Genomic DNA, 25,179 nt, shown 5'->3' on the forward strand with positions numbered 1-25,179 from the left:
TGGTCTTTAAAGGCCATCAGAATCAGTTAATTAAAGAAAGATAATGCCAGTCTCAATGCTGCCTTTTCAAATTCAAAATCCATTTTGGGGAGTGGAAACGGAGCCCAACGTTTGGGGGGGGGTGTATGTTTGTACGTTCACCATTTATCAGACGTAATGCTGGGCACATTCATATCCTTCTTTTGTACTTGTTTGAGGCCCAGCTGTGCGCTAGACATACATGGTGCCAGGATTATTAATCATTGTTTTACACATGAAAAAAGGCTGGGAAATTGGACACCTTGACCCAGGTTCCATGCCAGTAAGATATGGAGTCCCAGTTTAACTTGTATGTCTTGGCCCAAAGCCTGTGCTCTACCCCTATGATGTATTGCCTCAGATATGTGCAGCCTGCTATCAAGAGTCAAGTCCAGGGGTGCCTGGGTGGCTCAGTAGGTTGAGCGTCTGACTTCAGCTCAGGTCATGATCTTGAAGTTCATGAGTTTGAGCCCTGCATCAGGCTCTGTGCTGATGGCTCAGAACCTGGAGCCTGCTTTGGATTCTGTGTCTCCCTCTCTCTCTTCCCCTCCCCCACTCACGATCTGTCTCTCTCTTTCTCTCTCAAAAATAAACATTAAAAAAAAAAAGTCAAGTCCAGAGTGAGACTCCCCAGGCCCAGCTGATGGGGGCCATGGGTGGGGGGCAGTGAGTGGATTAGTCCTTCCTTACGATGCCAGGGACACAACAACAGAGGTGTCTGAGCCCTCCAGGTTACAGATTGTGGAGGACATGGAAGGACTACCCGGAGTTCTTTATCCTATCTTGAATCTCTGCACTTCTGAAGGAAACTTGGGTGCTATAATGGTCCAATCTTATCCTTTTCATTATACTTTCATAACATAGATCATTAAAAATTCTATCATTAATTACTTTAATGATTTTGTCATATTATTTCACTAAAAATCCCACGATACATAGCAACCATCTTTTTTCCCCCTTTGGTTCCATTCATCTGTGTGTGAATTTGTACTTTTCTTGGGGAGTCCCAGGGAATAGTGGAGAACCTGTCTCAGAGTTGTCCCCCTCAGAGAGGAGGTAAGGGTGCTCATCTACCAACTCACTGGTTGAGTTGCTCCTGAATGTGTTAACTCTCTGGCATTTGGGCCCACTTTGCAGCAAATAAGTACCTATGGTTGAGAAAGCCTTTATGTAGAAAGCTACAGATGCTTTCGGTGGGAACCTACTAGCAGGAATGGCAAGTGCATGGGGTTATGATCAAGGCATGGCAGTATCTGCTACAGAAGGTGACATTTAAGCAAAGGCTTGAAGGAAGTGAGAGAGTGAGCCATGTGGACATCTGGGAGAATATTTCAGGCAGAGGAAAACAGCCAGTAAGTACAAAGGTCCTGAGGCAGGAGCTCCCAGGCATGTCTGAAGAACAGTAAGGAGGCCCACATGGCTGGAGCATAGTGAGCAAGGGGGAGAAGAGAGAAGAGAGTGAAGTCATAGGAGACAAAATCATGTAGGGCCTTCGAGTTGCTTTGAGGAATTGGGTTTCACTCTGGGAGAAACAGGAACCATGTGACGTTTGAAAAGATGTGTCACGTGGTTTAACTTCTATTTCAAAAGGATCAACCAGGCAGCTGTTCTGGAAATGGACTACATAAGAGCAGGGGAGGAAGCAAGGACATAGGAAGTTGCTGCAATATCCAGGCAAGAGATGACAATGGCTTAGGTCAGAACAGGGGCAGTAGAAGTAGGAAGTGGTCAAATTTTTAATGTAGTAGGAAGGTAAAGTCCATTGGATCTCTTGACGGATTTGATATGGGGTGTTGGGGGGAAGAGAAGTATAAAACTACTAAGGATTTAGCCTGAGCAATTGGGCTGAGATTAGGGAGACTTTGGGTGGGGCATATCTGGGGGACAATTAGGCATTTAGTTTTAAGCATGGTGATTTGTAGATGTCTTAACAGACATTCAAATGGAGATGCCACGTTAACAGGTTTGGAGCTCAGGAGAGCAGTCTAGTCTAGATATATAAGATGGATAATTGGCTATGAACGCTGGATGAGCTCACTAAGAGAGTGATCTCCTTGAGATCGCCTCCAAATCTGTGATTACCTGTATCCTGGCACTTCTCATGCTGTCTACCATGTCTCTTATCCACACATTCAATCTTCTCTCTCTTCATCCCACTATGCTACATTCCAGGCAATTTCTTCAGATCAAACATCCAGGTCAGCAATTCTCTCTTTTGCTGTTTCTAGTCTGTCATTTAAACTTTTAGAACTACAGTTTTTCATTCCCACAGGTTTCACTTAAAAAAAAATCTGTGCTCTATTTTGATAGCCTTTATCATATCGATTCCTACTTTTGTCTTTGTTTAAAACATATATGTTGTATAATCTTTATTCAATAATTTGTTATCTGAAGTTCTTAAAATCTGACCATGCTCTCATTATGCCTCCACTATGACAGGCTGTTTCCACATGCACATGTGCATGCACGTGTGTGTGTTTAATCTTTGGAGCTCATGTTTATGAGGGTCTTGTAGGAGTGTTGTGTGGCTCAGTAAGGGCATGTACAGATTTTTTTTTTTTTTTTTTTTTTTTTTTTTTTACTCTGCTGGGTGTTTTATCCTTGGGCTAAGTTTTTTTTTAATTTTTTAATGTTTTTATTTATTTTTGAGAGAGAGACAGACAGACAGAACATGATCGGGGGAGGGGCAGAGAGAGAGAGGGAGACACAGAATCTGAAGCAGGCTCCAGGCTCTGAGCCATCAGCACAGAGCCCGATGTGGGGCTTGAACTCACAAGCTGTGAGATCATGACCCAAGTCAAAGTCAGACGCTGAACCAACTGAGCCACGCAAGCGCCCCTCTCTGGGCTAATTTCTACACTAATTCCTCAGGCTGGGGTTCCTGGACACAGTGTAAATCTGAATCCCAAACCTGTGCATGGTTGCAAATTCTCTCAGGACCTGTTTCCCCTCATCTCTAGAAACTTTTCCCCCAAAAGCAGGGGAACTTTTTCTAGCTTACCTCTTTATGAAGGATGAAGCCTTCAAGGTGCCAGCTTTATGCCCAAGGTCCCACTTCCAACTTCCTATGGGGCATGGGCAGAGCCTTATTTCTCACACTTGTGTGGACATTCACACTCAAGGGCAACAATCCACGCACACCCCTTCCTACCCCTAGCAGCCACAGCCAGTTCCCATGCTGACCACTTGGGTTTTCAGTTCTCCAGCTCCTGGCAGTTCTCTGTCTCTTCCTGTGAATTTAGCTTTGCATTGAAAAGAATTTCTACTTGAGCCAGCATTTCTGTTTGTAGCAGGAGTATTTTCAGGTTATCTTATCTGTCCCATGTTGGAACTGGAAGTCCCCTCAGGGATGATTTTGGTGGTCAGATTAGCTCAGCAGAAACTATTTTCTAGAACAACAGGCCCATTTGAGTGGACGTGATGCCCCCTAGCTCCCTGTCATGTTGGAAGCATCTGCTCCCGTGAGGAGTTTGTGGAGGGTGATCTGCCAGGCACCATCCTGGCTTATTTCTCTGGCTCTGCCCACACTGATGATTACTTGGTTCACTTTGTGCCACAGAGGCCTTTGTCGTAATGAATTGAGCTAGAGACCAATGTGCCCAGCTGCCATGACAGAGGCCTAGCTCGCCCTGGCCAGCAGGCCCCAGGACTGGCTGTCTAGAAATCCTATGGAGCGACGTCCAGTAGGGCCATGCCATTGCAGCCAGTGGCAGAGAATGAAGGGAAGGGGGACCAGTAATGCCACAAACAGCTGCTTCCTATGGCCCCCAAAAGATGATGTACCCCATTTGCTATGGCCTATTTCCTGAGATGCCCTAAAGACCTGGGAACCCCAAACAAGTCCCGGTAAGAGCAGGGGAAGCCGAGAAAGGAAAGAATCAGGTGCAGCCCGAGGCCTGCACTAGCTGGGAGGGCAGGCAGAGCCTGGGCAGACTCGTCTATTTGGCCACAATCAAAGGAGACATGAGGACTGACCAGTAGGGCTGTGTGCACACCATTAGTGCCGATCAGTGACAGTCCCCATGTGTGTCATCCAGGGTGAGGGAGCGGGGGCACTTCAAAGCCGCTCTGCGAAGCCTCGGTGTAGTAGGAGCCTCTGAAAGCTGTTTTAGGACCATTATGTATCAGTCAGTGAAAGTGAAAGGGGCTGAAGAGGAAGAGGGCAGAGACCTCACCGATGCCTTTCTACTTTCTCTGTTCCACAAACCCCCATCCATCTGCTCACTGCTGGGCTGAAGGACAGGGTCACCGAGTGTTTGAATAGACTGATGCCATCCAGTTCAACCTTCTATCTGGTACAGGTCTGCAACCTCCTTGCCAGACAGCCTCCCACTGTGGGGCTCTTGCTGCTAACTTCAGGTAGGGCTGTGCTCATTTTAAGCCTCTTCTTATTCTGAGATAAAAATCTGCCTTTCAGCCATTTCCACCTAGACCCATTCCTCTGCTGGTTGCTGAGGAAGGAGGGCCTCCCGCTTTCACTGGCTCAGGAACACAGAGAGGATGTCCCAAGAGAACCTACAGTCTGACAGGGACTGAGAGAACCAGGGCTCCTCAGAACTAGCTCCCCCCAAGAATGCCCATCCAAGGAAGGAAAGAGGGTGACCAGTGGGACAAAGGCATGCCAGAGGAAGGTGGCTGAGCTACTTTTTCCCTTTCTTACCGGAGACTCGGTTCTGACCCCACCTGTGCATAGGGAAGCATCCTCCTGACGGGAAATAAAATCAGGCTCTTGAGTGAGCACTGAACGTCCAAGCTAGAAAATTATTTTATCCTGTCCCTGCATATAAAACAGTGAATTGAAACCAAAAGTGGTCTGTGAAGATGAGTGTCCTGTGAAGGATGTTCCTGTTGGGAGGCAGGCCATTGTGAGTCCTCTGGGCTGGGCTCCAGCATTGGAGCAGGCTATCTGGAACTCTGGGCAAGGGGTTTGGCAGCCCCACTCCAGAGCAGCAGGAGTTACTGGGGGTCTTGTCCTTGAAGGCACTGGTGATGAATCCCTATTTTCTGTGTGCCTGCTGGAGGCCCATCATGGTTTTCAAGTAATTGTGCTGGACGCAGAAAGGGGGAGAAAACAGGAATTGATTAGCAGGTATGGAATTAAGAACCAGAAGCCATGCCGCTTACACCCACCCCACCATTCATCCTGCAAACATCACATTCTGGGGACGAGGATGCCCACTGACCAGCCCCAATTCTGTTGAGAAATAATGTTCCATTCATCCCCTTTCATATTTTCATCCTAGAGAAAGTGTGTAAAACTGTTTTAAAATGGTGTGGCAGGCATGTTTAAAAGGAGATGTGTATGCTTCAAAGGCCCACTTGAAAGTTTCTGGCAAGAATTAGGTTCAAAAAGAAAAGAAGAGGGTTCTGTCTCCACAGGGGTGGGCACACATGTATTCCGAAGGGCCCTCCCTCTGCAAACCAGATTGATGTTCACAAATTCTTCCCTTTTAATGCAGTTCTAGGCTCTCAGAAAGCAGGTGGGAAAGGTACGCTGAAACAGAAACAGTGGGCAGTAAGCAAGCAAGTCCTAAAACCAACTTGAAATGTAGGTATGAATCCTCGATCCTCCACAATGTGGGAATGGAAACTGAAGCTCCCGTATTCAGCCAGAATTCTTTTCTACCCCCAATGTTTTTATTGTGGCAAAATACCTACCTTACATAAAAATTTCCCATTTTAACCATTAAATTTTTAAAATTATTATTTTAGAGAGAGGGTGCGTGCACAAGTGGGAGAGGGGGAGAGGGAGAAGGAGAGAGAATCTTAGGTAGGCTCCATGCTCAGTGTGGAGCCTGATGTGGGGCTCGATCCCCTGACCTGGGATCATGACCTGAGCCAGAACCAAGAGTCAGATGCCCAACGAACTGGGCCCCCCCATCTTAACCATTTTTAAGTGTACAGTTTGGTGATGTACTGATAATGTGCAACCACCACTATCACCCATCTCTGGATGTCTTTTCATCTGGCAAAACTGAAATTCCATACCAATTAAACACTCACTCCTCATTCCCCTACCCCCGAGACCCCACCAACCACCATTCTATTTACTGTCTCTATGATTCTGGCTACTTCAAGCACCTCATGTGAATGGAATCATATAGCTAATTCGCCTTTTTGTGACTGGCTTATTTCACTTAGTGGCTGGACTATTTTATATTCCTGCCAATAGCACACACACAGCAGTTCCAATTATTCCACATCCTCACCAATACTTGTTATTTTGTTGTTGTTGTTGTTGTTGTTGTTTTGTTTTGTTTTGTTTGTTTTGTTTTTTCTGGATCATTGCCATCCTAATGGGTATAAGGAGGTATCTTGTAGTTTTAATTTGCCTTTTCCTGATGATTTGTGACGTTGAGATCTTTTCATACGCTTACCGTCCATCTGTATATTGTCTTTTGAGAAATGTCTACTCTTTGCCCATTTTTTAGTTTTAAAGTTCTCTAGAGGGGGGCCTGGGTGGCTCAGCTGGCTAAGCATCCAACTTCGGCTCGGGTTGGATCTCAGAGTTTATGGGTTTGAGCCTGTGTCAGCATAGAGCCCGGAGCCTGCTTCAGATTCTGTCTCCCTCTCTCTCTGCCCCTCTCCCATTTGCACTCTATCTCTGTCTTGCAAAAATAAACATTAAAAAATTAAAAAAAAAAAAGAAGTTCTCTATATATTCAGGATATTAATACCTTATCAAGTTGGAATTTTTGAAGGGAAGTTAAAACGGTTCTGGGTTGGCAATGCCCTGTGGCTAACTGCAAAATCAAGTGCAAATGCCATCAGGGGGACAGAATGCACTTATGCACTCATGACTCCTACACCTTCAGTTCAATCAAACATGAACTTATCACACACACACACACACACACACACACACACACACACACACACACAGAGAGAGAGATAAAAGCCACTATAAGAGAAATTTAGCAAAATGGAAAACATTTTGACCTTGAAAAATCTGATCCTGTGTACTTTACGTATAAAAATATATATGAAAAGTTTAAATAAATATTAAGATGGAATGGCTCAAGTATAACAGTTACATATCAAGTTTCTGTGTTGGCATGTCTTTTTCTTTCCTTCCTTCCTTTCTTCTTTCTTTCCTTCCTTCTTTCCTTTCTTTCCTTCCTTCTTTCCTTTCTCTCTTCTGTTCCCCCCCTCCCCCCCTCCTCTCCCCCTCCCCTACCCTACCCTTGACTCCTCTCCTCTCCTCTCATAGGTTCCACACTGGGCTTAAACTCATGACCCTGAGATAAAGACCTGAGCTGAGATCAAGAGTCAGGTGTTTAACTGACTGAGTCATCCAGGCACCCCATGTGGGCACATCTTAAACATAAAAATTGTCCAATGCAGAGTTCTCCTAGAGATTGAGGGATGGTGGGAGAATATAATACTGACCTATAGAAATGCAGGATTGCCCTGTTGAATGATTTAGAATTTAAATGTTTATCTGAGACTTTGGAAGTAAAGACAACACAAGGTTATGGGGCACCTGGGTGGCTCAATCTGTTATGCTTCCAACTCTTGGTTTTGGCTCAGATCATGATCTCATGGTTTGTGAATTCAATCCCTACATTGAGCTCTGCATTGACAGCACAGAGCCTACTTGGGAGTCTCTCTCTCTCTCTCTCTCTCTCTCTCTCTCTCTCTGTCCCTCCCCTGTGCACATGCACTTACCTCTCTCTCAAAAAATAAATAAATAAGCATTAAAAAAAAAAAGAAAAAAGAAAAAGGAAGGTTTGCCTGGAATGTCAAGAGAGAAATTCATGGTGGTAGCCATGCAAATCACTTTGGTCCATCTTTTCTGTGATCTTGAAATGATTTATGCCAGTCAAAACAAGTTCACAACAATTTACAATAAGGAGTAAAATTTTGGAAGCTCTTTCCTCAAAGCCAAAGACCTTTTGGTCCTCTTATTCAATATATATGATGACTTTAGCCAATTGATCAAAATTAACCTCACCAATAAGGGGACAAAGCAACATCTTGTGCCTCTTGTTACAGACTGAATGTTTATACCACCTCAAAACACATTTGTTTATCGCCACTGTAATGGTATTTAGAGGTGGGAAATTTTGGGAGGTAATTAGGTTTAGATGAAATCATGAGGGTAGAGCTCTCATGATGGTTTAGTGTCCTTATAAAAAGAGGAAGAGTGAGAAGACTCTCTCTACACAAATATATGTCTAGGAAAAGGCCATGTGAGCACACAGCAAAAAAATGGCTGCTTACAAGCCAGGAAGAAGGCCCTCACCAAGAAGCAAATCTGCCAGCACCTTGATCTTGGTCTTCCCAGCCTCCAGAACCATAAGAAAGAAATGTCTGTTGTTTAAGACACTCGTGTATGGCATTTTGTTATAGCATCCCAGGCTGAATAAGACATGTCCTGATATGATGTACATGAAGAACATGACATCATTCCTGTGGTATTTCTGCCCAGAATGCAGAACTTGAACTTAAATCACAAGAAAACATCAGACAAACCTAAACTGAGGGACATTCAACCAAATAACTGGCCTGTACTCTTCAAAAATATCAAAATCATGGGGCGCCTGGGTGGCTCAGTTGGTTGGGCGTCTGACTTTGGCTCAGGTCATGATCTTGCAGTCTATGAGTTCAAGCCCCATGTCAGGCTCTGTGCTGACAGCTCAGATTCTGTCTCTATCTCTCTCTGCCCCTCCCCTGCTCTCACTGTGTCTCTCTCTCTCAAAAATAAAATAAAAACATAAAAAAAATGTTTTTAAAAATCAAAATCACGAAACACAAGGAAAGACCCAGGAATTGTTCTAGATTAAAGGAGACATGGCACCTAAATGTGATGTGTAATCCTAGACTTGATCCTGGCCAGGGTGTGAGAGGAAAACAACTATAAAGGACACCATTAGGTCAACTGTCGAAAGTTACATATGGACCTTGGGTAAAATAATATTGTTGCATCATTGTTAATTTTCCTGATTTCAATTACTATATCATAATTATGTAGGAGAATGTACTTGCTCTTTTTTTTTTTTAGTGTTTATTTTTGAGAGAGAGAGAGAGAGAGAGAGAGAGAGAGAGACAGAGCGTGAGTAGGGGAGGGGCAGAGAGCAAGGGAGACACAGAATCTGAAGCAGGTTTCAGGCTCTGAGCTGTCAGCACAGAGCCCAACGAAGGGCTCGAACTCACAAGCCGTGAGATCATGACCTGAGCTGAAGTCGGACACTTAACTGCCTGAGCCACCCAGGCACCCTGAGAAGGTACTTGTTCTTAAAAAGTAAGCACTGAAATATTTAGGAGTAAAAAACCAAGAGAATGACATGTTCTAAAATTCACTGTGGTTGTGGTTGCATTTAACTGTGGATATATGAAAAAAACACTGGTTGTATACTATAAATGGGTGAATTGTATGGTATTTAAATTATATCTCAAAGGTTTTTTTTTTTAATGGTTATTTATTTATTTATTTATTTGAGAGAGAAAGAGAGAGACTGTCAGCAGGGAAGGGGCAGAGAAAGAGAGAGAGAGAGAGAGAGAGAGAGAGAGAGAGAGAGAGAGAATCTCAAGCAGGCCTTGAGCCATCAATAGGAAATCTTATGTGGTGTTCAACCCCACATACCACAAGATTGTGACCTGAGCCAAAATCAAGAGTCAGACACTCAACTGAATAAGCCACCCAGATGACCCCCTTTGTTTCTTTTTATTTTTATTCTCTCTTTTAGGGTTATGATTAGATGTATGTTAGACTTTCTCATTATGTCCTGTGTATCTCCTAAAGTCTGTCATTTCTTCTAGCCTCTCACCTCTCTATGCTGTAATTTGGGTAATTTTGTTACATTCCTATTTCAGTTTATTAATGCCCTCTTCAGCTGTGTCTAGTCAGCCATATCTAAAAACTGTACTTCGTTTTTCTTCAAATCTGCTTGGTCATTTTTAATAAACTCTTATTTCATGCCCTTTAAAAAAAGGATAAGGCTCCAATATCCTTTCGTGATAAAAATACTCAGTGAACTAGGTACAGAAGAGAGCTTTTTCACCCTGATAGAAGAAAGGTTCTAAGAATAAACTTCAAAGTGTGCTACTCAGAGTGTGTTCCCTGGACCAGCCACATCAGCATCATCTGGGAGCTTATCAGAAATGCAGAATCTCAGGCTCCACCCCAGGGCTGCTGCATCAGACTCTATTCTAACAGTCTGGTGATTCATGTGTACTGCGCAGAGTGAGAAGTTCTGCTATAAGGCTCTTCTTTTTTTTTTTTTCTAGGAAAACCCCATAGCCAACATTATACTTAATGGCGAAGGAATGAACACCTTCCCCCTAAGGTCAGGAACAAGACAAAGATGGCGACTTTCATCTCTTATTTCTTTTTTTTTTTTTTTTTTTTTTTTTTAATTTTTTTTTTTCAACGTTTATTTATTTTTGGGACAGAGAGAGACAGAGCATGAACGGGGGAGGGGCAGAGAGAGAGGGAGACACAGAATGGGAAACAGGCTCCAGGCTCCGAGCCATCAGCCCAGAGCCCGACGCGGGGCTCGAACTCACGGACTGCGAGATCGTGACCTGGCTGAAGTCGGACGCTTAACCGACTGCGCCACCCAGGCGCCCCATTCATCTCTTATTTCAACATCGTACTAGAGGTTCCAGCCAGGCAAAGCAGGTGAGAAAAAGATATAAAAGGCATTGGATTGGCAAGAAAGAAGTAAAACTATTTGTATTTGTATATGACATGATCTCCTATATAGAGATAATCCTAAGGAATCCACTAAAGAACTATTAAAATTAATAAATTAGTTTAGCAAGGTGGTAGAATACCACATCATTATACAAAAATTGGGGGCACCTGGGTGGCCCAGTCAGTTAAGTGTCCAACTTCGGCTTAAGTGTCTGACTTCGGCTCAGGTAATGATCTCACGGTTTGTGAGTTTGAGCCCTGTGTTGGGCTCTGTGCTGATCTGTGCTGACAGCTGGGAGCCTGGAGCCTGCCTCGGATTCTGTGTCTCCCTCTCTCTCTGCCCCTCCCCTGATCATGCTTTCTTTCTCTCTCTCAAAAAAACATTAAAAAAAAAAAACTTTAGAAAAAAAATCAATTGTATTTCTATACACATGCAATGAACAATCCAAAAGTGAAATTTAAAATACAATTCAATTCATAATAGGGGTGCCTGGTGGCTCAGTTGGTTAAGTGTCCAACTCTTGGTTTCAACTCAGGTCATGATCTCACAGTTTGTGAGTTCAAGTCCTGATTCAGGCTCTGCACTGACAGTGCAGACAAGGGATTCTCTGTCTCCCTCTCTCTGTCCCTCTCCCGCTCTCTCACTCTCTCTCAAAAATAAATAAACATTTTAATAAAATTCCATTCATAATAGCATCAAAAAGAATAAAATACTTAGGGGCACCTGGGTAGCTCAGTCGGTTAAGTATCTGACTTCGGCTCAGGTCATGATCTCACGGTTTGTGAGTTCGAGCCCCACATTGGGCTCTGTGCTGACAGCTTGGAGCCTGGAGCCTGCTTCGGATTCTGTGTCTCCTTCTCTCTCTGCCCCTCCCCAACTTGTTCTCTGTCTCTCTATGTCTCCCAAAAAATAAATAAATGTAAAAAAAATTATTTTTTAAAAGGGTAAAATACTTAGGAATAAACTTTTTTTTTAAAAGTACAAAACTTATACTCTGAAAAGTACAATTATACTGAAAGAAATTAAAGGCCTAAATAAATAGAAAGATAGCCTATGTTCATAGATTTGAAGACAATATTAAGATGTCAATATTCCCCAAAGCAACTGATAGATTCAACACAACCCCTGTCCCAGCTGGCTTCTTTGCATAAACTGACAAGCTGGTCTGAAAATTTATTTGGAAATACAAGGAACCCAGAATAGTCAAAACAATCTTAAAAAAGAACAAAGATGGAGAATTTCTACTTTGTAATTTCAAAACTAACTACAAATCTACAGCAACCAACACAGTATAGTACTGGCATAATGACATATAGATCAATGGGATAGAACTGAGAGTCCAAAAATTAAAACCTCACATTTCTGATCAATTGAATTTCAACAAGGGTAACAAGATAATTCAAAAAAGAATGACTTTTTTTCAATAATTGGCACTGGGAAAACTGGATATCCACCTGCAAGAGAATAAAGTTGGACCCCTGCCTCATACCATGTGCCCCCTCCACTGAGCCCAGCAGGGGCAGGCCTCTTTATGGCCAAAGCAGGAAATTCCTACATGGTGGTCACAGTCAAATGATCTTTGAGGCTGGGCTATCTAGGCCTACTTGCCCCTACTCCATTCTCTGCCAAATGTTCTGGGAGAGCCCTGCCTCCCCACAGAGAGATTTTCATGGACAACCCTGAGTGAGCTCTTTGGAGTCAGGTAGTGGGGTCAAGGGGGACAGCTTGGCCAGGGTCTCCTTCCCCAGCCAAAGTGGTTGCATTCCAGCAAACTTTTTCAGAGAGGCAGGGCCCTGTCCACTGCTCTGGGCATCCCTCCAGGGGCCAGGGTTAATAAAGCTTGATGCTCACAGCACAAAGCTAAATGGCTAAATTTAGCTCCCATCCTCTCTTCTGCTGAGGGAATTGGACCAGGCAGCTGGAGTGGGCAGGGGAACCTGCTCCAAACCACCACTAATTAGGCCAGGAATGTACATTTAACCCGAGAAGAGTCATCTAGGCTTTCCCTCTGGAGAGACACAAAGTAAGTAGTCAGGTGATATACTGGACATTGGAGCTGGGAAGTCTTAGAAAATAGCTAGACTGGGGGCAAAGACTGGGGCTAAAATTGAGAAGTGAGTGGGAAGAACAGATAGGGGAAGGAGTAGACCTCAGGAAGAAGCTCAGGGACAGAGAGAGGCCTGGAGGGAGAGGAGCCGGAGGGTGTTTCCTGCAGATGAGCTCTGTGGCCTGCTACTCAAAGTGTGATCTCGGACGACCAGCATGGGCATCATCGGAGCCTTATTAGAAATGTGGAATCTCAGGCTCCACCCTAGACATGCTACGTCTGAATCTGCAATCTAACAAGTCAGTACAGATGTCAGCTTAACTATAAGTGTAAAGAGAATGAATTCAATAAGGAGAGGACTTAATTATGACACAAAATCCAGAAGCCAAGTAAGAAAAGACTAATACACTTGATTTCATAAAAATCAACAGAATAACTACAAAAAAAATAGGTAAAGACAAATGACAAACAGGGAAAAATATTTTCAATTCATATCATAAAGAGCCAATCTCCCCAGTATATCAAGACTTCCTACAAATTAATAAGAATAAAGACCAATATACAATAGAAAAATAGGGGCGCCTGGGTGGCTCAGTCGGTTAAGCATCTGACTTTGGCTCAGGTCATATCATGGTTCATGAGTTTGAGCCCCTCATTGGGCTGTGTGCTGACAGCTCTCAGCCTGGAGCCTACTTCAGATTCTGTGTCTCCTTCTCTCTCTCTGCCCCTCCCTCACCTCTCTCTCTCTCTCTCTCTCAAAAATTAAAAAAAAATAGGCAAAAATATGAACAGGCAATTTATAGGAAAAGAAAATAAAATGGCCCTTAAATATATGAGGAGAAGCTCAACTTCACTCATAATAAGAGAAATGTAAAATAGAATACCTGAGAGACCATTTTTCACCTTTTAGACTGGAAAAAAAACAAAAAGCAGGATAATACATCTTGTAGTGAGGCTGTGGGGGTACAGATGGGTCCAGCTCTAAGCAGGCGATTTGGCACCATCCATTAAAAGTACACATGTCCTCTTCTCTAAAGAAGACATCTGGATGGCCAACAGGCACATGAAAAGATGTTCAACGTCGCTCCTTATCAGGGAAATACAAACCAAAACCACACTCAGATATCACCTCACACCAGTCAGAGTGGCCAAAATGAACAAATCAGGAGACTATAGATGCTGGAGAGGATGTGGAGAAACGGGAACCCTCTTGCACTGTTGGTGGGAATGCAAATTGGTGCAGCCGCTCTGGAAAGCAGTGTGGAGGTTCCTCAGAAAATTAAAAATAGACCTACCCGGGGCGCCTGGGTGGCGCAGTCGGTTAAGCGTCCGACTTCAGCCAGGTCACGATCTCGCGGTCCGTGAGTTCGAGCCCCGCGTCGGGCTCTGGGCTGATGGCTCAGAGCCTGGAGCCTGTTTCCGATTCTGTGTCTCCCTCTCTCTCTGCCCCTCCCCCGTTCATGCTCTGTCTCTCTCTGTCCCAAAAATAAATAAACGTTGAAAAAAAAAAAATTAAAAAAAAAAAAAATAGACCTACCCTATGACCCAGCAATAGCACTGCTAGGAATTTATTCAAGGGATACAGGAGTACTGATGCATAGGGGCACTTGTACCCCAATGTTTATAGCAGCACTCTCAACAATAGCCAAATTGTGGAAAGAGCCTAAATGTCCATCAACGGATGAATGGATAAAGAAATTGTGGTTTATATACACAATGGAATACTACGTGGCAATGAGAAAGAATGAAATATGGCCTTTTGTAGCAACGTGGATGGAACTGGAGAGTGTGATGCTAAGTGAAATAAGCCATACAGAGAAAGACAGATACCATATGGTTTCACTCTTATGTGGATCTTGAGAAACTTAACAGAAACCCATGGGGGAGGGGAAGGGGAAAAAAAAAAAAAGAGGTTAGAGTGGAAGACAGCCAAAGCATAAGAGACTCTTAAAAACTGAGAACAAACTGAGGGTTGATGGGGGGTGGGAGGGAGGGGAGGGTGGGTGATGGGTATTGAGGAGGGCACCTTTTGGGATGAGCACTGGGTGTTGTATGGAAACCAATTTGACAATAAATTTCATATACTGAAAAAAAAAAAAGTACACATGTCCTGGGGCGCCTGGGTGGCTCAGTTGGTTAAGCGGCCGACTTCAGCTCAGGTCATGATCTCACGGTTTGTGAGTTCGAGCCCCGCGTCGGGCTCAGTGCTGACAGCTCAGAGCCTGGAGCCTGTTTCAGAATCTGTGTCTCCCTCTCTCTGACCCTCCCTCATTCATGGTCTGTCTCTCTCTGTCTCAAAAATAAATCAATGTTAAAAAAAAAAAAAAGTACAAAAAAAAAAAAAGTACACATGTCCTAGGGTGCCTGGGTGGCTTAGTCGGTTAAGCGTCTGACTTCTGCTCAGGTCATGACCTCATGATTTGTTGGTTCAAGCCCCGCGTCGGGCTCTGTGCTGAAGGCTCAGAGCCTGGAGCCTGCTTCAGATTCTGTGTCTCCCTCTCTCTCTGCCCCTCCCCCACTTGTGCTCTGTCTCTCTCTGTCTCTCCAAAATAAATAAATGTAAAAAAAAAAAAAAGTTTGAAAAAAGTACACATGTCCTTGGGGTGCCTGGATGGCTCAGTCAGTTGAGCGCCTGACTTGATTTCAGCTCAGATCATGAGATCGAGGACTGTGTTGGGCTCTGCACTGAGTGTGGAGCCTGTTTAAAATTCTCTCTCTTCCTCTCCCTCTGCCCCTCCCTAGCTTGCACAGGCACTCTCAAAAAAAAAAAAAAAAAAAAGTATACGTCTTTGTGACCAAGAAATTCACTTCTACAAACTTCTCTCTCACATATATTCACTCATACGTGAATTCACATTTCTACAAGGTTAATCATCACAACAATGTTTGTATTGTAAAGAAATGGAATCACCTAAATGTTCCTCAATATGAGATGGGTTAAATAAATTTTGATACATCCTCACAATGGAGTACCACTATACAGCTATAAAAAAAAAAAAGAAAAGAAAACAAGCAGCTATGAGTTGACATAGAATGATCTTCAGGATACACTGTTAAGTGCAAAAAGCCAAGATATAGCACAATGTGCAAGGGGAACAGTAGAAACAAGTGACAGTGTTTCCCTGTCAGAGCGGGTTGGTGGGAACTGGATGGATGGGGACTGGGTATTTGTATTTATATTTTGTGTGTGTGTGTGTGTATATATATATATATATATATATATATATATATATTTGACAGAGAGAAAGAGTGTGAGCAGGGGAGGGGCACTGGGGCTGGTGAAAGAGAGAGAGAGAGAGAGAGAGAGAGGGAGAAGACAATGAGAGAGAGAGAGAGAGAGAGAGAGAGAGAGAGAGAGAGAGAGAGAGAGAGAATCTTAAGCAGGTTCCACACTGGACGTGGAGCCCAACACAGGGCTCGATCCCTCAACCCTGGGATCTTGACCTGAGCTGAAATCTAGTCAGACACTTAACCAGCTGAACCACCCAGGTGCCCTGTATTTATATATCTTACATGATGAGCTCTCTTAAGCAGTCCCCCATGTGCACCTGCCACTTGCGTATAGGAGTCTGTGGGCACAGAGAAGTACACAGCACACAGGCCCTCTGTGTTCTGGCTCCAGACTGAGCCTCAGTAGACCGAACCCTTCTGCTCCAGCCCAAGCTGCTCAGGGAGGAGAGTGCAGGCCCACCCCATGGCCAACACCTGGTCTAGCTTTGCCTCAGCTGCATGTGGTCCTCTGTCCCCTGCCTCCTCTTCATGGTCCCCATGGAGACATTGTCCCCAGCAGGCAGACCCTGTCCTGGGCTACGAACCACACGTGGACCAGCTTAGCTCCCAATAGCCATGTCCAGGCCTGGCCATGGTCTGTGGGGCTCCTATTGGTTCCCAGGACTCTGGTGTCAGCAGGAGATCCCAGTGACTCCAGGTGACTCTGTATTTCCCGCGGCTGGCATATTCCTTCTTTGTCTTTTCAAAGTAGGAAGTGTGATCTTGGGTGTCCCAGTAATGTGGCCCCCGAGGCCTCACCTTCCTGGAGACATGAACCCCCAAGTTACCTTCTGTTCTGTCTTGACTTTGGCATTGTAGAAGGCGACGGAGTCAGGGCCCTCGGGCAGCAGTACCTGCTGCAGCTGGCTGAACTTGTCCTGGGCATCTTCTCCCTAGAAGAGGCTCAACTCAGTACAGTCCCTTCAGCCTGGCACTGTCGAGATCGACCCTGACACGGCCTGTGGGGGGCATCAGGGCAGCCCCTCGCAGGGTTGGCAAACCCCTGCGCAAGGTAGCTCACGACCCCCAGCCCCAAGTTTGCCAGACACTCCGCAACTGCCTTCGGGGCAGGATGAGCCGCCCCAGAGAGGTGACGGCAGCAAGTGATGTCTCCTGGGTCCCCATCTTCTCGATACCTGGGGAGAGACCTATACCTGTCTGTTTGCCTGGGTCCGCCATGGGCGAGGCCAGGAGCAGCCTGTACACTGCCATGTTCGCGGAGAAAAGAGAGGATGAAGGGCGCTGCGCACTCACTACCCCGTGCTCGTCCATTAGCCCCACTCCTGCCCTTGTGCCACTCACCAGGGACATGATCCTGCTGACAGGCACCATGCCTGGCCGGATGCTGCCGCCTGGCTTCAGTGCCACTTGTAGGTCCTCGGGGATGAAGAAGGACTCGTTGTACCAGATATCAAATTCTGCAAGCAGGCAGGCAGACGGCACTGTGAGCTGTGGGGGCGTCTCTGAGGGAGCACTTACAGCCTATGTGTGCAGGTCACAGGCTCGCCCTCTGTTCACTTCCTGTCCCAGGGTCTCACCCTTTCCGATCTCCCTCCCCTGCCCTCGGAGTGTTGTTTTTTTTTTTTTAAGTTTGTTTGTTTGTTTGTTTAGAGAGGGAGAGAGAGAATCCCAAACAGGCCCCCCACTGATGAGAGGCTCAAATTCATGAATTGCGAGATCATGACCTGAGCCAAAAACTGACAGAGCCACCCAGGCGCCCCTCTTGGAAACACTTCTGAAGCCCCTGTCCAGCCCCAGCCTCTGTCAGAGAGACGCTCTGAAGCCACTTCTAGAACCCAGGTGGTGGTCTTGCCCTCTGTCTCCCAGGACCTCAGGTGGCCAGCCGACCTTCCCAAATGGCACACCTGTGAGCAGGCGGTGACGACACTGATCCACCAAGTGCTGGCAGTACTGGATCTCTGCCCTGAGGTCTCGCAAGTCCTGATACTCAGTACGGTACTGCTTCTTGAGGTCTTTGAGCTTCAGGATCAGCAGGAATTCCTCCTCATCGATGATCATCAGCCCCTTGTTCTCATACTCACCTGCAGGGACACAGGAGTCAGAGAATGAGGTGCTCACTTGGGGTGTGGGGAGGAAGGTATTCTGGAAGGACAGAACAAAGTGCTGGCAAAGCCTGAAGACCAGAAACCAGAGGAAAGGCTGGGGTGTGGTGTGCGGGTGGACAAAGCACCTGGACTTGCCAGGCGACCAGGACATATGTGGAAGAGGGAACTCAGGCCGGAGGGGCCACACTGGCACCTTTAAGAACAGGTGGGGGTGCCTGGGTGCCTCAGTCGGTTATGCATCCGACTTCGGCTCAGGTCATGGTCTCACAGTCCCTGGGTTCAAGCCCTGCCTTGGGCTCTGTGCTGACAGCTCGGAGCCTGGAGCCTGCTTCGGATTCTGTGTCTCCCTCTCTCCTTCTCTGCCCCTCCCCCGCTCATGCCCTGTCTCTCTCTCTCTCTCTCTCTCTCAAAAAATAAACATTAAAAAAAAAAAAAAAAAGAACAAGAGGGGTGGCAGAGGAGAGGGTAGAGATGGCCCATGTTTCACACTTACACTGATCTTAAACCTCAGTGGCCAAAGATAATTTAGTAAGCACCTGGATTAAATGGATGTTTTCCTTTTTTGTAAGCTATATACATGAACTGCCAGCACTTGGGCAAGGTTCCCTATTAATAACAGTGGCTGTAAATCTGTATCATGTCGAGTGGCTGTCAGAAGCTCCAGGAGGAGAGGGGTCAGTTGCGCTGTTCGTCAGCTCCACTCACGGTCTCTGCATGACCTTCGAAGGTCTGTCAGTTGACGAGGGTTGCTGAGTTAAGACAACATAACATGGTCTGTGGAGTCACGCACCTCAGACACTGCCACTGCCCACAGCACCTTGAAAGCTCAATATAGGCATCATGTCAACCCCAGCAGGGAGTGTGGGGCTTCCACCCCAGGACCCCTGGAGAGTGAGTCCTGCGTGCGACTGAGGTGTGTGGCGGGGGTGTGCGAGGCAGTCTCCAGGTGCCCTTCCGCTGAAATTTACTGCAGAAAAGTTAAGACGCTGTCACAGACACCACATATGGAAAGGCAACTGGGACCTTGAATTGGTCCCAATTCAAAGAGTCTGAGTTGGGGGGTACAGTGTGGAGTGACCTGGTCTGTGTACTGTGGGCAGTCCCCAGTGTGGTCACTGTGACAGACACAAATCCTTTATAAAGTCGTTACAGTATTCTATTTCACAGAGTCTTTACGGTATTCTGTTGACATGGGGAGGGACTGTGAGCACCCTGTGTCCCACTGCAGGGGAGGGGGGTTCTCTGATTATCTGCAAGGAAAACACTTCAACCTAAAATGATTTTTCAGGGGCACCTGGGTGGCTCAGTCAGTTAAGCATCCCACTCTTGGTTATGGCTCAGGTCATGATCTCACAGTTCATGGGATAGAGCCCCGTGTCGGGGTCTGCGCTGACAGCATGGAGCCTGCTTAGGATTCTCTCTCTCTCCCTCTCCCTCTGCCCCTACCTTGCTTGCGCATTCTCTGTCTCTCAAAATAAACATTTTTTTTAAAATTTTTTTCAACGTTTATTTATTTTTGGGACAGAGAGAGACAGAGCATGAATGGGGGAGGGGCAGAGAGAGAGGGAGACACAGAATCGGAAACAGGCTCCAGACCCTGAGCCATCAGCCCAGAGCCTGACACGGGGCTCGAACTCCCGGACCGCGAGATCGTGACCTGGCTGAAGTCGGACGCTTAACTGACTGTGCCACCCAGGCGCCCCTCTCAAAACAAACATTTTTTTTAAATTAAAATGATTTTTCATTTTTCTTTCACAAAACACTAATCAACATGCCAAATTTGCTGACCTTCTGGGCCAATAAGTGGCTATCAATCAAAATGAATCAAAAAATGAATTCAGTTGATCTATTTCCTCAAGATAAAAGTATTTTATTTGGTATTTTAACGACCAATGGGAAAACAAGTGATGTTGGGGGTAAGAGCAAAAATGTTTTCTTTGGTACTGATAGATACAATTTATTTATTTATTTATTTATTTATAAGTTTATTTATTTTGAGAGAGAGTTCAGGACCATGAGGGGGAGCAGAGAAAGAGTGAGAGAGAGAGAGAATTCTAAACAGACTCTGTGCCATCAGTGCAGAGCCGGATGCAGGGCTCAAACCCACGAACCATGAGATCATGACCGGAGCCAAAATCCACAGTTGGATGCTTAAACCAACTGAGCCACCCAGGTGCCCCTGACAGATAAAATTTTAAGTATTTTATTTTACTATTTTTTTAATCAATTGAATGTAATTTTTTTAATGTTTATTGATTTTGGGAGAAAGGGTGCATGCATGAGCGGGGGAGGGACAGAGAGAGAGAGAGATGGTGAGAGAATCCTAAGTGGGCTCCATGCCTAGTGCAGAGCCCAACTTAGGGCTCAATGTCACGACTGTTAGGTTATGACCTGAGCTGAAATCGAGAGTTGGATGCTTGACTGAGCCACCCAAGGTGCCCCTAATTTAAAATATTTTATTTTTATTTTTATTTTTATAATGTTTATTTATTTTTGAGAGACAGAGAGAGACAGCATGAGCAGGGGAGGGGCAGAAAGAGAGGTAGACATAGAACATGAAGCAGGCTCCAGGCTCTGAGCTGTCAGCACAGAGCACGACGCGGGGCTTGAACTCACGAGCCATGAGATCATGACCTGAGCCGAAGCTGGATGCCCAATTGACTGAGCCACCCAGGTGCCCCTAAAATATGTTAAAATACTGTTTATTTATTCTTCATCTCATCCTTTAAAAACATCTGTTTTCAGGTATATTTAGGCATAGATGATATGTCAGCACAGCATGAGTATATATTATTTAAGGTATGTAAATATGTAATAAGAAATTGTATATTCAAAGAAGGTGTGGGCAGAAGAGACAAAGAAGTACTTGGCTCTGGGGGCGCCTGGAGCTTCTGGGTGGGGGCATGAGAGCCACCATCACCAGCCCTTCCCTGTCCCCAGATCCTTGGAGGCTTTGCCCTCTGGAATAGTGTGTGACAGTTGCTCTGTAGGGTGTGAGCAGAGTGGCCTCAAGAATTTGGAGGTGCCCTCTGAGAAGTAAATGAGCAAGGTACGTGTCTCACTGTGACATGATCCACCTGGCCTACAGAAATAAAACAGATGACATCTAGAGATGTCCCCACTGATAACCACCTAGAAAAAGGTTGTGATTTAGCAAGATAAAGCCCAGTAACCTCTGGTGTGCTCTGCTGAAAGGACAATGGGACCAAGCCAGGAATGTGAACAAAGATGTGGTTTCTGAACCTCTGGCCTCAGAGTCAGGATGGTTACTCATTAAAATGCAGGTTCTGAGCCTTGCTCCAGATCCCCTGAGTTAGAACCAGCAGTCTGGGCCTGGGAACCTGTGTTTGACTAGCCCTCCCAGAGGAGTTCTCTGAATACTCAAGCTTGAGGGTCCCTGGCCCACAGTGCAGGTGTGGGCAGTGTCTGCCACTGTGACAAGGGCACCAGGTCAGGGTAACCAGGTGAGCACCCTCCTCACAGTAAGGTCCCTGCTTTCTGAGCCTGAGGGCCCCCCATACCACCTGGCTTAGGGGATGAGATTTTGCCAGGCCAGCATTGGGTGTTGAGGGTTTGGCATAAGGAATGGTCCTAGTGACAATGAATCCCCAGGCTCTCTGGTATCCATATTCTCTTTCCTTCCTCAGTTTCCTGTGTCTTGATCAGCACCCTCATGTCAGTCAGACTACCCTGGGTAGTAAGGAGACCACACCAGGATCTCGGGGCCTTGTGGGGGACACCAGCTGCCCATCTTCCTGGGGAAGCCTCTATAAGCCCACGGCCTGCTTCTCCACTGGGAGAAGCACCTAGGTCTGAGATAACAAAATAATGAGGGGCCCACAGGCAGAAGCTGACTGACAGGGAAGGATCCTGTGATTCCCAGGGCTGACTAGAGCCACGTGATGACCCAGGGGTGAAGACTGCACCCCAACATGCCCTGCGGCCCCCTCCCATCTGAGTCCTCCAGTACCCAGGGCTGCCCCATTTAACGCAGGATATTCAGCTCCCACAGCCGCCCCCCCACCCCACTATCTTCCCATCATATTTACCTTGTTTCTCCCGGAGTGACTTCTGGAAATTTAGTGCCTCCTTGGTCACGTCCATCTCCCGTTTGATGGCATTGATGCGCTGTGTGGTCTCGCTGGCCCTTTTCCTCCGCTCGTTCAAGATGGATTTGTTCTCTTTGAAGATGCGGTTGATCTCACTGCCTCGCTCGTTCTTAAAGTCCTCGAAGGCCACAGGTTTGGGGGGTGGGGTACTGGGCCTGAAGACAGAGGGGGAGGGGAAGGAGAAAGTGGGGCAGGGTCTTAGAGCCTAGAGGCACTTGGCCTCTCTTCGCCGGGGCTTCTGTGGGTAGAAGGCCGAAACTCCCAGGCACCACCTATCCTGCACTGGAGCTACCCTGTGTGGGAACCGCTCACCAGTGTCTGTCTCACTCAGCAAGCAAGGACACATGACCATTGCAGAAAGTGAGGACAGCAAGGAAAAGTGTAAAAAACAGAAAACAAAGCAAAAAACCACTCACTGCCTATTAGCAATTACACTTTGGTGTCTCTACTTCAGGGATCTCTTCGATAATTTTTTTAATGTTTGAGGAGCACTTGGGTGGCTCAGTCAGTTGAGCATCTGACTCTTGATTTCGGCTCAGGTCATGATCCCAGGCTCGTGGGATCAAGCCCCATCTCGCGCTCCATGCTGAGCATGGAGCCTGCTTGGGATTCTCTCTCACCCTCTGCTCCTCTCCCCCGCTCACACATGTTCTCTCCCTCTCTCTCTAAAATAAAAATAAATAAATAATTAAAGTTTTTTTAATGTTTGAGGTCACACAGTAGATGTAATTTTACATCTTACGTCATTCACAGAACCATTCTTTCGTGTTATAAGGAGCCCCGAGAACTCTGGTTAACAAGATATAATTTGAAGTGCTGGGGCAGGGAGAAGCAGATCGTCTGCAACTTCCTATGAAATGCATCGAAAAAATAAGAGGGATTGGGGTGACTGGGTGGCTCAGTGAGTTAGGCGTCCGACTTCAGCTCAAGTCATGATCTCGTGGTCCATGAGTTTGAGCGCTACGTCAGGTTCTGTGCTGACAGCTCAGAGACAGGAGCCTGCTTCGGATTCTGTGTCTCCCTCTCTCTCTGCCCCTCCCTTGCTCATGCTCTTGTCTCTCTCACTCTCAAAAATGCATAAATGTTAAAAAAAATTTTTTTTTAAATAAGAGGGATGGAGAGAAAGATGGATGTGTGATGAAATAGGTATAGTAATATGTTAAATGTAGACTCAAGACAGTATTCACTGTCCAGTACTTCCAACTTCTGAGTGCTTAGAACTGTTCACCTGCTGGGGAAAAAATTCTTCATGCACATCCTTGTACATCCCAAGGGCAGAGATAATAACTCATTTAGTGCCTTTGCCATCACATTAGCTCCTGAAGGTATTTCACAAAAAACTGTTGTCACCTTTTTAAATTGATGCAATGAACATCTGTTTGCACAAATCTTTGTACACATCTCTAAGTATTTCCTCAGGACGGATTACTGAACACTCAATGACTGACTCACCAGGGAGAGAAACTGTGTAGCCAGAGGAAGGGGTCTCATACCTTGAGAATTTGTTGCCTTTTTTTTTCTTTGTCTTTAAGTAGGCTTCAAACCCAGCATGGAGCCCAACATGGGGCTTGAACTCATGACCCTGAGATCAAGACCTGAGCTGAGATCATGAGTCAGACACTGACTGAGCCACCCAAGCACCCTGAGAGGCCTTTTAAATGCATTAGTTATTTAAAAAAAAAAATTTTTTTTAATGCTTATTTATTTTCTAGAGAGACAGAGCACGAGCAGGGGAGTGGTAGAGAGCAAGAGGGACAGAGCAACCGAGCGGGCTCTGCAGTGATAGCAGAGAGCCTGATGTGGGGCTCAAACTCACGAACCATGAAATCATGACTTGAGCTGAAGTCGGACGCTCAACTGACTGAGCCACCCAGGCGCCCCTAAAAATTTTTATTTAAATAATGGCTATTTGAAGGGTCTAAAATGATTCCATGTGTAACTGCATATCTTGGAGGAGTCCTGAGGCGGGACCATTTTGCATGTGTATAAGCCATCATGTTACTTCTTTTTTTTTTTTTTTGGTTACTTCTTTTTGGATTGTACTCCTAGTCTTTGCCTGTTATCCCCTGTTGTATCTCATGTATCTACAGGCACTATTCACATGTTGAGGATCACATTCTGGTTTTGAAAGATCTGGAGCAGGAACTACCATTAGAGGGTCACCTGGGTGGGCGTAATTCCTCCTTTGGGGAGTCTGAAGGAAGGGGCTCAATGCTGGAGGTCTCCCGTTCCCGTATAGTCATGTCTTTGACATCCCCCTCCTTGGAGGATGGGGTCAGCTGGGTCTTGGACGTAGAGACATCCAACTCCTTGCCACTCACAGGGCTGCTGGCACCTTCCTTTCTTGCTGAGGAGCTAGAAGGAGAAGGCAGGGAGACCCCAGGCTTAGTCATGGGCAGTAAGGTGTCTCTGGTGCTGAGGAGAGTGACCTTTCCAAACCCTCTTATATCAGAAGCCCCATCCCACTCAGTCTTATTTAGATCATACATGTGGGCCCAAACACAAAGAGTAAGACCCTATGGATAGGAAGAGGAGAGCATTCTTCCCCTCCTCATCAGAATAAGTAGCCCTCCCTTCAGCAGCCTCAGCAGGAGACACCTGGGAAAATGGCAGTCTCCAGGTCTGGAAGCAGGTGCACCTGTGGGGTGGGCCACAGGCTCCTGGGAATATCCTGGCCATTGAGGCACTTATCACACAGGCACCCCTGGGAAGGAGTGGCAGAGCCCCCATCCAGGTTAGGTCTGGGGACCGAAGGTAAAGCAAGACATGTCTGCCCTGATACCTTGACCAGCCCATGAGTTCTGCATTCTCCCACCTACATGGGTGCCCACACCAGCTCCCAGGAAGGTAGCTGCCCTCCCCCTCCGAGTGACGGTGCCCAGGGTCCTCCTTCTCAGAGAAGCACGTCTGAGCAGGCCTGAATCATCAGGAGGACGCGAGAGGCCTCAGCAACCCCCGCTACCTGACTCCTGTCCTGCATGTGATGGTTTTGCACAATCAGCTTTGGACTGTGTCCTTTACCAAGTGAT

General features: G+C 46.1%; 1 protein-coding gene and 1 long non-coding RNA gene across 2 annotated transcripts in view; one reads left to right on the forward strand and one right to left on the reverse strand.

Annotated features, from left to right (window-relative positions):
* Positions 1-2,813: 2,813 nt before the first annotated feature.
* The window catches only part of KIF9 (kinesin family member 9), a 57,766-nt gene continuing 35,400 nt past the window's right edge, over positions 2,814-25,179 (reverse strand). Inside the window, exons 17-22 of the mRNA XM_047094464.1 lie at positions 24,314-24,505; positions 22,091-22,305; positions 17,841-18,017; positions 17,278-17,393; positions 16,764-16,868; positions 2,814-5,066 (exon numbers count right to left, since the gene is read on the reverse strand). Of these exons, the coding sequence (XP_046950420.1) occupies positions 5,016-5,066; positions 16,764-16,868; positions 17,278-17,393; positions 17,841-18,017; positions 22,091-22,305; positions 24,314-24,505 (856 nt within the window). The 3' untranslated portion in view covers positions 2,814-5,015. The remainder of the gene's footprint in view (positions 5,067-16,763; positions 16,869-17,277; positions 17,394-17,840; positions 18,018-22,090; positions 22,306-24,313; positions 24,506-25,179) is intronic.
* LOC124522828 (uncharacterized) overlaps positions 10,593-25,179 on the forward strand; it is a 44,867-nt gene continuing 30,280 nt past the window's right edge. The window contains exon 1 of the long non-coding RNA XR_006964867.1: positions 10,593-10,642. This is a non-coding gene — a long non-coding RNA (uncharacterized LOC124522828). The remainder of the gene's footprint in view (positions 10,643-25,179) is intronic.

The sequence above is a fragment of the Lynx rufus genome, unplaced genomic scaffold (assembly GCF_022079265.1).
Source record: "Lynx rufus isolate CCGP_SWC_20201006 ecotype Redwood Valley unplaced genomic scaffold, mLynRuf1.p SCAF_4, whole genome shotgun sequence".
Classification (NCBI taxonomy): Eukaryota; Metazoa; Chordata; class Mammalia; order Carnivora; family Felidae; genus Lynx; species Lynx rufus.